This window comes from Stigmatopora nigra, chromosome 2, assembly GCF_051989575.1.
Source record: "Stigmatopora nigra isolate UIUO_SnigA chromosome 2, RoL_Snig_1.1, whole genome shotgun sequence".
Taxonomy (NCBI): domain Eukaryota; kingdom Metazoa; phylum Chordata; class Actinopteri; order Syngnathiformes; family Syngnathidae; genus Stigmatopora; species Stigmatopora nigra.
The window spans coordinates 14,698,207-14,716,008 of record NC_135509.1 but is presented as its reverse complement, the minus strand read 5'-3'; the positions used below and the strand labels follow the sequence as shown (position 1 = coordinate 14,716,008).

General features: G+C 40.3%; 2 protein-coding genes across 2 annotated transcripts; one reads left to right on the top strand and one right to left on the bottom strand.

The window, feature by feature from the left end:
• The first annotated feature begins 87 nt into the window (after positions 1-87).
• On the top strand, positions 88-9,386 carry LOC144192775 (netrin-4-like). The gene is made up of 12 exons (XM_077711634.1): positions 88-395; positions 1,115-1,366; positions 2,602-2,677; positions 2,838-3,373; positions 3,709-3,981; positions 4,147-4,273; positions 4,750-4,938; positions 5,718-5,925; positions 6,781-6,875; positions 7,185-7,253; positions 7,845-8,018; positions 8,298-9,386. Exons 3-12 carry the CDS (start codon positions 2,620-2,622, stop codon positions 8,438-8,440), a joined length of 1,872 nt encoding a protein of 623 aa, XP_077567760.1. The 5' UTR covers positions 88-395; positions 1,115-1,366; positions 2,602-2,619; the 3' UTR covers positions 8,441-9,386.
• LOC144192791 (methionine aminopeptidase 2-like) lies at positions 9,209-16,694 on the bottom strand. Its single transcript, XM_077711635.1, has 11 exons — positions 16,573-16,694; positions 14,747-14,896; positions 14,601-14,663; positions 14,423-14,525; positions 14,151-14,312; positions 13,784-13,965; positions 13,487-13,581; positions 12,494-12,590; positions 12,305-12,408; positions 10,561-10,676; positions 9,209-10,124 (listed from the first exon to the last, which is right to left on the bottom strand). Exons 1-11 carry the CDS (start codon positions 16,655-16,657, stop codon positions 9,872-9,874), a joined length of 1,410 nt encoding a protein of 469 aa, XP_077567761.1. The 5' UTR covers positions 16,658-16,694; the 3' UTR covers positions 9,209-9,871.
• Between the last annotated feature and the right edge of the window lie 1,108 nt (positions 16,695-17,802).

Here is a 17,802-nt window from a genome sequence, read left to right as displayed (position 1 = left end):
GTACTATGTATATGAGGCTGATGATATCATGCACGTTATAAGCCAACTGGCATGGAGTCATCAATCGTCGGCCATTTTGGGTCAGAATCCATTCGCAAAATAGTGAACGCAGTAGTACACTTTGGAAATAGCTAGAATAAATTGTTCATTTTTGAAATAGATTCATTATACTGATGCAATGTCATCAGAAGAACCCCAAAATATCAGCAAACGTCAGTACAATATGATATACACTCGCCTAAAAATCAAACAAACAAAAACATGACTTCACAGAAGCGCATATTATTGGAATGAAATACATCTATGAGCACTTCACCCAATAAATTACGATATGAGGATTTTATACGCTACATGTAACAAGAATTGGACAATTAAGCCATCATACCATGTGCCAGGTTAGTCTTAATCTCGACAAACAGACAAGCAGGTGTTGGTGATACTTCATATGACACACTTTGATTATATGTGTGTACGTAATTTGCTTGCCTGGAATGTTTCTGCTGTTAAAAATGGCTGCAATATTGGGGATAGTTCCAGTGGCTGGTGGGCTGCTTGATGGAGGAGGGTGGATTGTCCATCATATCCTTTTACAGTCTGGAAATAAGTTGAACAGCAGTTGTGGAACAATCTGTCATCTCTTCAAGCCGCTACTGTAGGAAGTCTGCAGGCTTTGAACTGACTCAATAGAGCAGGGGTAGAGAATCCATGGCTCGGGAGCCACATGTGGCTCTTTTGATGCGTGCATTTGGCTCTGAGCTAAAATATGGAAACCAGTGGTGAGAGACCACCAATAGGAACATCACGCCGGCACTGTGGCATTGATTTTTCTTCATTAGATTCTTCAGCATCTAACCTAAAATTTTGCGTACCGAAGAGATTTCAGGTTACGGGACGCAAAATCTGTGTAACGTCATGTCCACATAAAATATTGAGCATCAAGTAAACGATATGCCTTACTGATTGATATGCATACTGAAGCTTAGTGGAATTTGTGTTGTGTAACAGAACAGATGAAGCTTTAAGGCAATTTGAGATTGTTTTTGATGTTTGTTGCTCTTCCCCTGCTTGCAGAATGCCTTTGAGACTCTCTTATTATTAAATATCCTTCCTGCAGGAATGTGGCGATGGGAAAACATGCGAGGGATTTCCACAAGCGTGACGAAGACGACAAGCTTGCCTCAATAAGCCTTGGAGAATGTGAATGCATGCACAGAGCCGACTTGGTTAAACGGCAGAGGTTGTCGCTGAGAGCTGAGTGGCAGTTGTGGAGGAATGTCCTGATCCGACTGGACCGTGGGAGGCCTTGGGGAAGAAATGCGGGAATGCAACCGTCTCCTGTGACCTGCTACTACACAAGCGTTTAAAGGTAAAACCGGAAAAGGTGTACATTTCTCGAGGCTTGTGAATTATTTCATTGTTCTGGACCCATATACGTATGTAGTCAAAATATATACAATGTATCTGTAAATTGTTACCTCGCATTTATATTGAGTTGATTCAATTGGCAATTGTTTATATAATACATGCTATATACTTGTTCAATCCATAACTCAAAAACAACTAAAACAATTGGTAGTTGATTTCTACAATTCTATTTTTATGTGTTTAATATTTAAGAAGTAAACTGAATTTTGGGGAAAAATGTGATGGATCAATAATTAAATGTGCAAAAATTACAAACTGAATACATACCTGGAACTCAATTCCAATTAAGATACATGAACGTGTTCGCCAATCATCTTAAATACTGGCTATTAGACGGACAACATTGTGATCACATCGCTGTCTAAGACTGCTGCGTGTGTGTGTGTGTGTGTGTGTGTGGTACATGTCATCGTTTATCTTCAACCTACACAAGAGATTAAAGATAGAAATTAGCCTTCGGCTACAATCTTACATATATATGTTCATTAACATGAATATAAATGTGTTCATTAATATGTGCTGTCGCTTATTAAATAAATTAAACTCAAACTCTAGTGTCAAAAGTACTATATTGACTCAGGACTTTAAAGCTCAACTCATTTTTACTTAGTTTGTGTGTGTGTGTGTGTGTGTGTGTGTGTGTGTGTGTGTGTGTGTGTGTGTGTGTGTATATGTTCCAATTGTGATTGTAAGGCCTTGAAGAAGGTCATCTGTTTTCCTATGTTGTGTCTTTCTCCAAGTTGCTCTTTTAGGGTCAAATACTTGAACTGGTGCGGAGAGGATATAAATAGTACTGTACAACCAGCTGGAAGAATAATCACTGTCACTGTTCATTTTTTTTATACAATACATTATTACTATCTCCGTCATCACACAGATGTGCAGTTCAGTACATTTGCCAGAAATAACACAATACATAGCTTCTTTTTAAAGGTCTTACTTGAGCAATTGGGGTGGGAAAGGAAAAGCACTGGGCGGTTCCAACATCCTTATATTGCCTGATGTCAATGGAGCGTCCACTGCACTGCGCGCTTGAGGAAACATGTCACTGGTGTCTAGGTTTTTTTTTGTGAGGGGGGGGAGAACTCTTCAAAAAGCTTTCAGACTGAAAAATCATCCATAATTCAAGCATGTTTGATTGTTGTTGTTTTTTTTCTTTCTTTCTTCAACCCACAGATAATTTAGTACCTCACAATGCCACTGTGGACTCATCTCATCCTTTTCACTCTTTTTGGATCATCTCTCCTCAACGGTAAGTTTGATGTGCAGCTATTAACAAATAAGTGCCTTATTTTCAGAATACAGCCTTAAATCGGGTGGGTTAAGCTCCAGTGCCTTTTGTGAGGATATTTGGAATGGAAAATGAATGAATGAATGAAAAACCCCAGCTGATTAAAACTCTTGCCCTGAAGATCTAAATGCAGACGACCGCTGTATGAGGAGAGCCTGCAAACCACGCATGGGTAACCTGGCAAAGGGCAGAGTGGTGACCAGTCAAACAGAGTGTGGAACCAACTCATCAGAGCCATTTTGCATCTTTAACCATGCATCGGCAGTTCCTCGCCGTCGCCGGCCGAGAAAATTTTGCTCAACCCCACCTGCATGCGGCAAGTGCAACGCATCCATCACTGGTCAGGCACACCCTGCGTCGGCCATGAGCGACTCATCATTCATCACCTGGTGGCAGTCAGCCACGGGCGTGGACGAGGAGATGCTGAGTCTTGACCTGGAGACAGAATTCGTCTTCACGGAGATTGTCTTGGTGTTCCGCTCCCCACGACCTGCCGCCATGGTGCTGGAACGCTCTCAGGACCGTGGGCGCACGTGGAACACCCTCAAATATTACGCACGTGACTGCGTTGAGGCATTTGGATTTTCAGAGGAGTCGCTTGCCGGTACAACGTGCACGTCCAAATATTCGGGAGCGTTTCCTTGCACCGGAGGAGAGGTGAGCAATTGAGCAAAAGCTAAAGTAGCAAAGTACACTATTTTATCAAATGTTCCAGTGCCATTGACAGCAACGAATGTGCAAAGCCACTTGAAATGGACCTTCCAGTCAAAATGGAGTAGAGCCATCAAAGGCAGAAAATGAGTTAAAACCAGTCTTCCAACCCAATACAATTTATACTGATGCAATTCATAGTCCAAAAATTCCAGTTTTTACTTCAGCAAACATATCGGTAGTAGTTTCTACTCCTCAATACCCTTTGGTGTCCCTAGCATCACCTATAATAAACATGTTGACTGTTTGAATACTGATTCTTCCTTTTTATCGTTTTTCAGTTGATTTATCGGGCCGTGCAAAACTGGAACTCTGTGGACCCATTAGGCCCAGCAGCAAAGGAAGAACTTGTGTTCACCAACCTTCGGGTCCGGCTGTTGCGGCGCCAACAGTGTCCCTGCCAGGCCCAACAGCCAGGAGCAGCCCTGCTGCCCACCGACCATTATGCCATTTCCCACCTGGTTATTAAAGGCAGCTGCCTGTGCCACGGACATGCTGATCAATGCATGCCAATCGAGGGCCTCAGGCAGAGCCAGCAGCAGACTGTGGACATGGTGAGACTGGATTTAATGACCGTTTGTTGAACTGCTGTGGTGGGCTGGACATTTAGTGCCTGAGCCTTCATTGGGACTTGATTTTGCAAGCAAAACTCCCTCAACTCACTTAACTGCTTCTAAAAATATGAAGCTATACTTTTGTTTCTTGTTTCCTCCTACCAGGTTCATGGGAAGTGTGTATGCAGACACAACACAGCCGGTGACCACTGCGAGCGCTGTGCACCGCTATATAACCAACAACCCTGGCGGGCCGCCACTGGCATCAAGGGAACGCCACATCAGTGCCAAAGTGAGGGAGTTTTTCAAATAATTTACTTACTGTATTCTACAGTGAAGGGCTGTTCATTCACATCATCTAGATCAGTTTACAGCATTTGTAAATGTTTTTTTGGGGGGGTTAGTAACTCAACTTTAAACACAAAATATACAGCCTAATCGAAGTGAGCATTATAGTTAAACAGACGTTAACGAAAATACAGAAGTTGAAAATTGAAGTCAGGTTCTTAATAATATGTAAACATCCCCAAAAAGGATTTAAAAAAATAGCTATACTTTCTTGTGTCATAGTTTCTTTGTAATAAAATATTTTTTTTAAATCATGGCAAAACAAAGCACTGATTGTAAAGGCCCTGGGCAAATTATGGATGGATTTGAGCAACACAGATTAATTGGAAAATTAAGTAAGTTTAGTTGGCTGATTTCCTTTTGGATGAATATATACATCCTCCAAAGTGTGACTCCTTCATTGTTTGCTTGTTCACTCAGAATGTAAATGTAATGGCCACGCCAAGAGCTGTCACTTTCACCGTGGACTGTGGTTAGCATCGGGTCGGCGGAATGGAGGCGTGTGTGATGACTGCCGTCACAACACGGTGGGCCGACACTGCCAGAACTGTAAAAAGGGTTTCTTCAGGGATCCCAGCCGTCCGAAAACAGCAAAGGACTCCTGCAAACGTAAGACACCCAATTGCTTTTTCACCACAATAAAGCCCCCCAAGCTGTATGGCATGTCAGTTTTTAGTAATTCACAAACTGGAAAATGATGGTAATGCCAGATTTAAATGTTTAAAAATAAATAAATATATGTATATATATAAAAGTCTAACATTTTCCCAAAGTGGACGGGGGGCCTAATCAGTCAGTTTAAATTCAAGATTCAGTAGATGTCGCTGTATGATGATGACAGCTTGGAAAAACGTATAAAATGCCAAATCAAATCAGATCAAAACCCTTTTTTTTTCATCATACACAACTGCGAATAACGAAATTGGTGGCAAAAACATATAAGTTGACAGGTATGCCCATATGATAGATGTTGTTCTGCTCACCCATTGGTATTGTTAACAAGAATGATTACTTGAATAAGAGACTTCAAATATAGCTGTTGTTGTTTTGGAACTGTGACTGCTGTTGTTGGAAACAGCAAAGGAATTTCCCAAGTGCTTGCCATCAGATTGTTTCCATTCTTCCCCTCTGCATCATTAGGAATGCTGCAACATTTTCACAAAGAAGAAAAGCCATTCCTAAATTATCCAATAATCTATCACCACATATATTTTTGCCCCATTTTCCCAAGACATATTAAACCAAATTACTGACAAACTAAATGTATTGGGACCAGAATAATAGCAAAGCAATGCCACAAGATGGTGCCAAAGCACAAATGATTCCACTTTTTTTCTGTTTCAAAAAGCATAGTACAGTGTTAACACACAACTTCATTTCTTCTCCAGCCTGTTCATGCCACGGTGTTGGCTCTGTCTTCACGGGGGGCTTGTCTCTGTGTGACCCTGCCAATGGTCAGTGCCCATGTAAACCAGGTGTGGGTGGCAGCCATTGTGACCGCTGCGCAGTGGGACACTGGGGGCTTCATCAATATGGCTGCAAGCCATGTGACTGCCCAGCACAGTGTGACCATTACACCGGTGACTGCATTGACGAGTGAGTGAGCCAGGATAGAGGGGTAGAAAATCTCTATTTAAGTAAAAAAAAGTTATTTTATTGGTGCCTTGAAATACAAGAATAATTCAGTCTTAACATCCTATATATATACATAAATATTTTATTTTATCGTTTTATTTAGTTTATTAATGAAAAACAAACAGTAATTCACCCTGGTTTAGGGCCCAAGTAGTACTAGTTTTTTTTCTTGTAGTATTTTATTTATTGCCATTATTTGCAATAATGCCCAATTCATTTGAACTGGGAAGACTGGCTATGGATGCTCAGTGAAATGCATGGCCCACTACTCTCGGCACTAGACGTCTAATTCATCCTATCTGGGAGGGTCGAATGAACCTCTGTTCTTTCTCGTGCTGTCAATAGCAGCCAATGAGTCTGGAGAAAAAAACTAAGACAGCTGTGGCACAATTAGTAGAGTGAGTCGACTAATGACCCAAGGATTTGACTGCAAGGTGTCAAAGTGTCCTTGGACAATGAAAAGATCCTAAATTACTCCCAGTGTGCAGGGCAGCGCCTTCTCATCCGTAGCAACACAACATCCCATATACAACTGCAATGGATTAATAAAATGTCAACATACATAATTTAGATTGAGATCAGTATGGTCACCGAAAAAAATGTTTATTTATGCCACAACTGTTTTCATCGGGAAAAAAACACGTTTCAAAGACCCCTTTTTTATAACAGTAGAATTAGATTTGTTTAAAAATAATGCATTTACTCTGAAGAATGAACAAATACATTGTTATTTTGCGGTACTACTGCTGTCACAGCCTTATGGTGCATTGTAGAAGCTTACACAGCTTCTTACTGGTTTCTGCTTGTGCGGCACAGCTCACAGGTGCAAGCCACAGGGCAACTCAAGGACAGTCAAGAAGATTCTGCACACTTCAGGCCAGAGGAGCTTTTCTCTGCACTGCATCATTCTGGTGAGCCATCTTGTACACTTTGTTTTAACAAGAATACTTACTAAATAATGGCTCATCATTAGCCAATATCAGCAAAACGAATACATTCCAATTGACAATGAATACTAGAATCACCAAGAGACTTACATCCCACTAGTGCAGTAAAATAGCTAATCCCATTTCCATATTTCCACCTTGGGTTGCAAGTTTTATTGCCAGCGGTTCACAGACGGTACAAGTTTTACACTTAAATGTATGTGCCCACTTTTGTATGATACTTTGAATCTGTGGAAATGTCATTGTCTTCTAACTTGTTCTTTTCTTCTCTAGAGAAATGCAAATGTGTCGAAATGACCCTAAGCAACCCCAAACTCTTTTGTGCAGCTGAATATGACTACGGTATGTCTGAATAGAATAAGAATTATCAAATAAATACCCTAGGTCAAAAGTTTTTACTTTTTTTTAATGAATATCAAAAAGTCTCAAAAGGTTTTCCTTACATTTTGCTTGTCAGTGAAGTATAAATTAGGCTTCATGTTTATTACTAAGGTTGTCATCAGTGCTTTACAAGTGCCTCTAATGACATATTTTTTAGTTGTAGCTAAATTATTGCTAAACTTTGGTGATGCAGTGTCACCAACGACTTTGCACAAGCAATTGGGGATTCACACTCTGGCTCAAGGAGACTTCAACACGGTCACAAGCCTTCTGCTTTCATCCATCACTTGACTCAAAGACTTTTAGAAGACACTTCAAAAAAGTTCACATGCCTCATTCATTGTGCTCTTTGTGCTCACATGCTTTGTACTCTTATCTGATATGCACACCATATCTTTAACTTCACAAAACTACTATAAATTTGCAGAATTAGATCTTAAAACTTTGTAAAATGCCCAAAAGTGTTCTACAAAGATATTTATACCAATCTGAACATATGTCACATTTATTAATTGCTTGTTCTGTTCTCTTCATCATATTTTATGGTGCCAGTATTGGTAGGAAAGGTGATGTCAGCTCGTGATAAAGGCTCACATGCTGAAGTGGAGATTAAGGTGAAGAAGCTTTTATACCAAAAGCCTCATGTGAAGATCCAAAGAGGAATGATCACACTTCATCCAGAACTCTGGACCACACGAGGATGTACTTGTCCCATTCTTAATCCAGGTCAGATACGGTACAATTTCTTGACATGAGCTTTCCAAGCAGTGGTTATTTTGTGTGCGGATTGCCTAAATCTGTTACCAGATTTTTTTTTCTCTCCATGCTCGATTTATGCTATTATTCACCGTGTAAACTTTTCGGCTTTATATAGATTAAATCAGTCAACTGACTGTCATGAAAATATCGAAACATTTCTAACGGCATTGTTGGAAACTGTCATGGAATTTGTCTATGGTATGCACCATTGCAACCAGTAAGGACTGATATATGATTTTTGTACAGGCTCTGAGTACCTGGTGGCAGGCCATAAAGTCTGGCGGAATGGCCGACTGGTTGTGAACGGTAAGAGTCACGTTTCACCGTGGGTGTCCAGTTTGAGTCGCAAGATCATCCACATGGTCCAGAGAGATTGCAAACAGTGGTAGGACGCGGCCACACATTTTCCAAAGTGGCAAATAAACCAAAGTGAAAGTGGGGAGGGGAAAAAACAGGCGGGTTGTCATTTATCGTCTGGAGCCTTCAAGTCAAATTTAAAAGTGATGACATTTATTTTTTTCTTTAAGTCATCCTATTTTTGGAGAAGACATTTGTTGCAGGCAAAATGAACATCCTTTTGGGATAGAAGGACACTGTTACCAAAGAATCCAAATGAAACCAAAGATGGTAGTAGTTGGGAGTCAAAAGTGGACTGGTACATTCAAATGTTGTTTTGATCATTTGACAACCAATGTTTGACAATATTTGTTATACTTTATTTTAGTTAGTAATTAGATGCTGATTACTACACAAGTCAATGCTTTTTTCTTGTGAATGTTTTCGGAGTTGTTCCATATAATACTTAATCAATTCATTATTTACGGTATAACACTTATCCTATGTTTATTAGAATGTTCATTAATACGTATATGGATGATGTGGCTATGTTAAATTCTCACCCTAATCAAAGGTTTCAACCTTTCACATTTTCACAGCATTCCAATACATTTTGTTTTGGAAAATAGTAGCCTATTTAAAATGTTTCAACTTTTTATTTTATTTTATACATTTACCACATAAGGAGTAAAATATTTCATTTATATTTTGAAAAATATTACTTACAGCTGAGATGCAACCCAAATTTCAACAAATTGAAATTTTCTATAAGAAACCCATTTTAAAATAAAAAAAAAAGGAAAATAGAATGGCAAGACAGGTTAAACATTGGAAACTATTATTTTTATTTATAATTATTGTGTCATATGAGTGTTGTATAAATACTGGATGAGTCCATATGCCCTTTGTTTCATTTGAAGAAAAGCAAAATTAAGACACCATGATCTAATATCATAGTTTAAGTTTGCCATGTATTATAGATCATAAGGATATATAAAATGACAATAAAAATGCCTAAAACAATTATAGCTATTACCCTTTTTAATGTGTTCAAATCCTTAATTACGTTTCTTGATAATTCTAGTTGACTGCATTGAGTAGATGACAGAAAAATGCTGATGTCACCAAATGTCAGGGCTAGGATTTCTTGTAGATGAGTTGAAAATCTAATTTATTAAATAAATAATTACCATTGCTAATATAGTTGAGGTCAATGGTCAGCACTAAATATTTGTTATGGTCCTTTGGAAATTAGAATAGCATGGCAACATACATTTGCAGGTAGCAGTTCAACCAAGAGAAAGGCTGTCTATTGCAAATGAACAAATACAAAATTGTATTTGATTGTTTTTTGTATATTTCTATTTGCCCTTTCGATTTTTGCATAGGACAGATATGTGTTTTAAATATAGGTAGTTACTTCTATGCAGAGAAAGCTCATCAAGGCAAATATAGAGGTACGTAAAATAAATATGTTCTCTCAGTTAGTAGTCATAGCCCCGACTCACAACCTCCTTGCAGGTAGGCCTGAGAAGAATAGTGTGTTCATACTGCGCTGTGTAACTGCCCTTGATGTCGCAAAGGGGTGGGTAGGCATCCACGATGCCCAGATCGCACAGATTCTTCAGTGCTAGCAGGTACTTGCTCTCTCCCAAACGGTCCAGCCAGCGACGACAGAACGCCAGCGTGCTGAAACTTTCATTTATCACGTTCAGTAGGTGCTTGGCCCTCGGAAGCCTGCAGTAGTGTCAAATTGGAGTCTTAATTAGAATACATTTGTTTCAGTTTTTGTCTTTAAGACTGTTCACTTATTCATCTTTCGTACTGCAGGTCGTTGCAAGGGCTGCAGGGATTTATTGGAGCCTATCCCAGGATTTTAGGCTGGCATGTCTCCTGGAGACCGCGTCATTGTGGACCATAGGTACTGTCATTTTTTAAAGAATACTTTGTATTTATGAAATTTTCCAAGTAGACTACATTTTTGAAAGACTTTGTTCAGAACTTCTAACTTAGAGGCAGCCATTGGTGGTGATAGACAATTCATTTGAACTAGGATTGGACTTCTAGAGTGAGCCCTTTCCTATAAAATGAATTGCAAATCTAACAGCATGAATAACATTCAATGAGTTAAGTTGAGGCAACAAACGGTTTTAACGCGAGTTTGAAGTCAGACCTTATCGGCACATGTCCCACGTTGAAATTTTTCATGTAATGCGAGCAGTCCATGTCATCGTAGACTGCACCACGTCCCGTGCTGCCGAAAGTCTCAATGGCATACGCTTCACCTTCCTGGAAATTAATGTGGAAAAAGAAAAACATCAGGAATGTAGCATAGTTGGCATGGATAAGCTCCACCACCCCCCATAACCTTTGTGAGGGTAAGCGCTATGAAAAATGAATGAATGAAGAACAGTGTTTCCCCACACTGCCTTGCTCACTAATCCATGCCACAAGCCATAGCTGATGGATCTGGCAGGACATCTCTAATAAATTCATTCATTCATGGATTCATTTGTTCAAGGAGATGGAGAACCATGCACACTCACACCCATACCTAGGATCAATCTAGAGAGTCCAATCAGCTTACCATGCATTTTTTTTGGAATATGGGGGGGACACCGGCGTACCTGGAGGAAACCCATGCAGGCCTGGGGAGAACATGCAAACTCCAGACAGGTGGACCGACCTGGAGTTGAACCCAGGTCCCCAGTGCTGTGAGGCCGACACGTTAACCGCCGAGCTGCCCCAATAAATTGAATAAATTTAATATTAGTATTAGTGTTGGAGGGCGGTCCGGTTGAGAGTGGTTAAAATGAAATGGTTGAAATGAAAAAGGTGGTTTGTTCATGTGTGTCAGCATGCAAACGTTGTTTGCATGCGCTGATAACACCGACTTTGCTAATCAAACTTTTTGCAGCTCTGCGGCACACCCAAGCACCGGAGACTATGTTACAAAAGCGCTCACTCTGTATTTGAGCAGGACAGATACTTGTGTCAAAATATGATTGTACTTTGTTGTCACTTAATATGTACAAGAATGTCTAATGGTACACAGTACCACAGAACGTGAGGATATTGAAAATAGTAAAAACATCTGTATCTTATGTGCATATTATATTTTTTTTACTCTACATAATTTTGAAAAACTGATAAGATATTATACATAATATTTTGCACCAGTTCAGACACGCAATTAAATCTTGTTTACGAAGGTAAAATAGATTTCAACAAAGAACGGAATCAATCAATCCATCAATCAAATAGTAAAAATACCTGAAAATCTACTTCACCAGAGTATCATTAAGTAGTATTCGATCCAGGTTACTTTTTACAGACCACCGTACACACATACACACACGCACACACCACACGCACACACACCACACACACACACACACACACACACACACACACACACACACACACACACACACACACATATAATTAGCTAAATAGGCCCGATCCAAAGCTGCCACATCAGCAGGCCCGTTGTATAGTAGAGTGCAGTACTGCACACACTTTTGGAAGGAAAGGTTGACGCTGCAGTTTGCCAATTAAAACCATTTGTGTCGAGAAAAAGTGACCTCCAGTAGCTACACTGCAGCGAGGAGTTACACAAGGACCTTGGTCCTCGTCCCTCTCCTCGTTCTCACTCTGGCAGCTCACGGACGCGGCAGCGAAACAAGGGCCCGTCACTCCAACACGTGTCGGCAGCTCATGCAGCAGCTAATTTAATTCCATTAAAGGCTTAATTAAAGTGCTGATGAGGGCGAGAGAGAAGCTGTTAGGGCACCCAAATGAAAAATGGCCTTGCATTGTGTTTCAACCTCAACTTGCCGTTATTCTTCCAATTCGACCCACGTTTCATGAAGACACCAGGATTTTGTATGAGTACCACCAAACACATTTGAACTTACTTCCATCCTTGTGGCCTCTCCTCCTTTAACAATGGGAACTGTTTTCCCTGAGTGTATCCTGTACTGTCCAATAGAATGACCATTGAGGTTTCGGATCGGCTTCACTGCAACACAATACGGCTAATGAGCACAAATTGGAGGCGTCAGCGTATCAATGTAAGGGATACTAAAGACCTGCTTGGTCATCACCTTGGTAAGTTTTGCCATCTATGTCCACTTCGTAGGACTCCATGACCTCCTGAATCGTCTCACCGACATCGCACAGCCGCACGTCGATACCTGCGCACTGGAAGACACGGATCACAAGTACCAGCGGGGGAAACTGAGGCGAGGTCAGAGATTTTGATTCTTGCTTAATGGACAATGCGGCAAAAAAAGTCCACAAAGTCAGAATTAGCAACAAGTTGTGAAATTTGACCCGTTTATGCACTTACATTTAATTAGAAGTCTGAAACTGGGGTATAAGGTATTGTTAAATACCGTATTTTCACGACTAACCCCTAACCCTAACCTTTTTTCAAAATAGACAGTGCGCCTTATAATCCAGTGCGCCTTATATATGGAAAAAAAATGAAAACCAAAAACCACCACTGTCGGATATTAAAAAAACACAAACGCCTGAACTGAAACAATACTTAGTTTACAAAATCTTCCATCATATAGCTCCTCCCCCACTGCAAGATTTTATCCAAAAAAAATCCAAAACATCAACAATGGCTGGCTCTAGAGGTGACTGTGTAGTGAGTGCTTCATACCTGTAAGTCAATAGCAATTACCGTATTTTCACGACTATAAGGCGCATTTAAAAGTCTTAAATTTTCTCCAAAATAGACAGTGTGCCTTATAATACAGTGCGCCTTATAATACAGTGTGCCTTATAATACAGTGCGCCTTATAATACAGTGCGCCTTATATTTGGAAAAATGTCATTCATTGAGGGTGCGCCTTATAGTCGTGAAATTTAGGGACGTTTGTTTATATTGTTCAATACTCATGATAGGTAGGGACATTTCCTATAAAAATTGACCGCTTAGTGAAGTCAAGATCAACAATGAAATGTTAAAATCCATTAATACCTGTGACACAAAGCAATACACAAGGAATAAAAATATCAACATCATTTTTCCTGTCTTGGCCTTTTGAGGCCATGTCACACTCCACTTGTCTCAAGGAGACACATACCTTGATTCCGGTGTTTGTTGCATCTTTCACAGCTTCAAGCAATCCATCATACTTTGGATTAAAAGTGACGGTGAAGGCACAGTCAATTATTCGACCTGAAAGGAATGTAAACAACAACATCACATTTAATAACCTTTTTCTCAGAAACAAACAACAGGTTAGCTACATAGAAAACTTTCTACACCCATGTGATAAACATTTTAAAATGCCAATTTCAGTGTGTTTCTTATTTTTTCTAGGGAGAATTGCAAGGAAAATTTTCAGATAGATACATTTGACCAGTTGAGCCTTGCTTACCATTAATGTGAGTTCCAAAATCAATTTTACAGACGTCGTTGTAGCGCAGTATTGTGGGGTCTCCAGCATTTGGGGTGTAATGGGCGGCACAGTGATTGATTGAGCAGCCAGTGGGGAAAGCTAGACCAGCATGCAGTCCATTCTCCTTTATGAGTCTCCTGGAGCAATCTTCCAGTTTCTCACTGGCAAATAACAAACAGGCAGTTAGCCTTTTGGCCTGTATTACTCTAAAATATCAGTTTTTTTATTGGATATCTGAAGTCCAGTTGAGGAATTGCGACTCCATCCAAGATAGGTTTTGTAAAACTGGTGCTATTCTGGTCCTGTTGTGGCCAATGTAATATGTAACGGGTTGTCCAATGCTCACCAGATGTCAATCATGGTCATGCCTGGTTTGATCCAGCTCCTCACGTAGGAGCGAACCTGGCGGTGAGCCTCGGCTGCCTGTCTAAAGTCACTCCACATCTCCTCGTTGGCCAAGTCAAGCACTCGTTTCTCCTCGCTGGACGTCCGCCACGCCGCACTGCGCCTGACAATGGGACCCATGACATTTTAGGGACACCTACACCCTCGCAGTAAGTAACATGTCATCTATTAAATGAGCACAAATCTGTAAGGACACAGACGGCGGTCACACACCCGTCTTTTGAAGGCGGATATTCACACTCCTCTCCCTTGGGAAAGTCTCCATTGGGATAAAGTTGGCAAATGGGGATTGTAGGGGGGTCAGTCTGTCCCTTAACTGTGTCCAAACAGAAAAAGTAAAGGAAACACTCTTATATATATTAAAGATAGTAAAATAGTTAGATGTATTCACCTGCTCTCTTTTTTTTCTTTTTCTTTTTCTTTTTGACAGTCAAGGTGTCTCCATCGTCGCCATCTGCCAAAAGCACCAATAGATTAGATTTAGGAACTTACTTCACCTTAGTTTTTGTATGTGTTGAGATGACTAAGTGGACTTACCTTCTTCCTGATCATCATCATCACGCTCTTCTTTGTCCTCCAGCGTTGTCTTCTCCAGATGTTGTGTGACTTCAGCTACTCCTTCGACTTTGTCGTCATCCCGCTCTGAATTGTTTGAGCCCACAGCTGCAGAGTCACATATCTCAACACCTTGAGGGGTAAATAACACTTTTCAGCATCCACTTTCCCTTGTGAAAAGATTCAAACAACCACTTATTACTGGTGTAAGGTTTCAATACAAACTTTTTGGTGCATCCATTGCAGTTTTTCCGAGTGAGTTTTCAAAAGACACTTTTATTTTTAATTTCAAGTGGAGATTTCAAAACTGCAAAATGTCATTGTATCCAACTTTTCCAAAATGTTCCCACACTACAGTAATACAGTCAATAATCATAGAGTTTTACTCTGTGCCATCAATATCTACTACCCATCCACATGCCCTATCTGCAGCTTCGTACCCTTGTCCACATATGTTGCAGTTCAACACAGGCATGGACACACACACAGGTACTTTGAGTGGATAATTTGTAGTATCAAGAAATTGCCTCCAGTAAGAAGTTGGCAGGGCGTGCGCATAATTTCCATAGCAAAGGAGTCAATATCATCAAGGTCATCCATCCACTACTGTATATACAGTATAGTATGTATATGGTACAGTGCGCACATTGAGACAGTTATGCATGTTCAAAAACTTCATTTTACTTTCAAGGCTTCATTGTGTTTAATTAAATACTATCTTCACAGCTTAAAAGTGCCACTATGGTACAGTCGTCTCTCATTAGTTACAAGTGCTGTATACTTGATTCCTGTTCATTTTCCATACACTCTTGTTTGGTCTCAGTCTTGGTTGTGACTTTCAAAAGTCTTGATTTTAATCAAGGTTGAGGCCTTGTTGCTATGATATTGGGGCCTGATAGAATAGAATAGTTTTCTGTCATTGTAACAAGTACATTAATTTCTTTTCCATACCACACAAGGGTTGCTTCTGGTGAAAGGTTTACTACACCCTAGACTGGTCGCCAGTCAGATGTAGGCCGCACAGAGAGACAGACAACCATTCGGACGCCCAATCATACCACCATCAAGCAAGAATCGATTCTACCCGCAGCAAAGTCAGGTGAGTGAATCCCTACGTCATTAGGTGGCTGCAACAAGTACAACAAAATTATAATACAATCCAGGGAGTTAATTATGAACATAAAAATAGCCGATAAATAAAAACATAAACAAATCACTAACTTTAAATATACTCAATGTCACAATTTCAACATTCATCTCACTAGAATTCAAAGTGGTAATATGCGTCAGATAAAAACAGTTTTTTAATTATTATTTCATTTTTAAATTATATCTTCTTAGCCATAGATAGGCCACACAGTTGGAGGGTTCGATTCCCAGGTGAGTCCCCGCTGTGTAGTTTGGATGTTCTCTGTGGGCTTGCATGGGTTTTCTCCCGGTACCCCAGTTTCCTTCCACGTTCCAAAAACATGCATAATAGGCTGGTTGAACACTCTAAATTGCCCTTAGGTATGAATGTGAACATGAATGTTTGTCCATTTCCCTGTTCCCTGCGATTGGCTGGCCACCAATTCAAGTTGTCCCCTGGCTGGGATAGGCTCTAGCCCCCCTTGCGAGCCTTGTGAGGATATGCACTTCAGAAATTAATGAATAATCATAGATACCTTATACATTATCCTAATAGTAATGAATTCTACAGTGAATATGTACTCAAATTTAACAAGTTTTCACTGTGTCATTAATCTCCCTTTGAATGCTACTTCCCTCTCGCACCTGCAAACAAAATGTGTGAAGAAGTTCATCCTCACCTGGTGCTGATGACTTATTATTCTTACGCCTTTTCCTTTTCTTCCTCTTCAAATCATCGGCCACGTCCTCGTCCAGCAGCTCCATGCTCACGAGTTGAAACAAGGCTATGAGAAATGAAGAGAGGAAGTGTGTTGTGTCGCAGAGAGAGAAAGAGAGAGAAAGGGAGGAGGGTAAGAGAAAGAGAGAGAGTAGTAAAAGTACATGCAACATTGAGAGTCCTACAGAAAACCAAATATTATATCATAGCATAGTATCTGTTGGTCAAATCTGGTGGTTCTTCAACTATTTGCTGTCTGACAAATGTAAAGGTCAAATTCATTTATAACCCGTTCTTGCTTTTTTTACGACTTCATTTTTTAATCCTTACAGGGCGCTAATTGAACTCATTGACTGCCAATGATCACCTTATAAAATCAGCATTCATGGCCGGGTAGAAATCTGCAAGTGTCTTTCACACTGTCAATGCCAAGTAATTAGTTAAATAATATGAAAAATCGACCTCAGAGTTACTTGACCCTGTAATTAGTGTCAATTTCTGTTGTTATTCATTGTAATTTTACATTCAACTTTTGTTAACAATTTACAAATGTATTTATAAGTATCCAAAAATCAACTTGATGGTGTAGTGGTTCACCCGCCTGATTTCGATGAGGGCAAGCGTGGGATCAATTCCCGCTTGTTGGTGGTGTGATTGTGAGTGCCATTGATTGTCTGCCTACATGTATGTATGTCTAACTGGCGTCCAGTTTAGGTTTGTCTCCCTTTCGCCTCCTGTTAGATGGGGTAGGCTCCAGCACCCCCGATTGCAGGACATGAGGAGACATGGTTGGTTGTTTATCTCCTGCCCTGTGATTGGCTGGCCACCAAATCAGGTTGTTGTCCCCCGTCTCTGGCCTGCAGGCAGCCGGGATAGGCTCCAGCACCCCCCGCGAGCCCAATGAGGATGAAGCGGTTCAGAAAATGAGATGAGAAGAAATGAGCATTTCCATGTTACTATACATCTTAATGATCCGAATTCATGAAGTTTTTTTTGTTCTTAGATCGCACACTTGCCAAAGTCAGTGGGTGACATTACTATTAATAATTTCGCGACTACAGCTATTCACCAATAAAATTCTCGCCATGATTTGTTTATTATTTTTTTGGTGGATCTGGGCTATAGTGAGATTTCTCTTGGTTGTGTTTTGGTAGTCGTTGGGAGAGAAACTTGCTGTGACGACAGCCGCTTT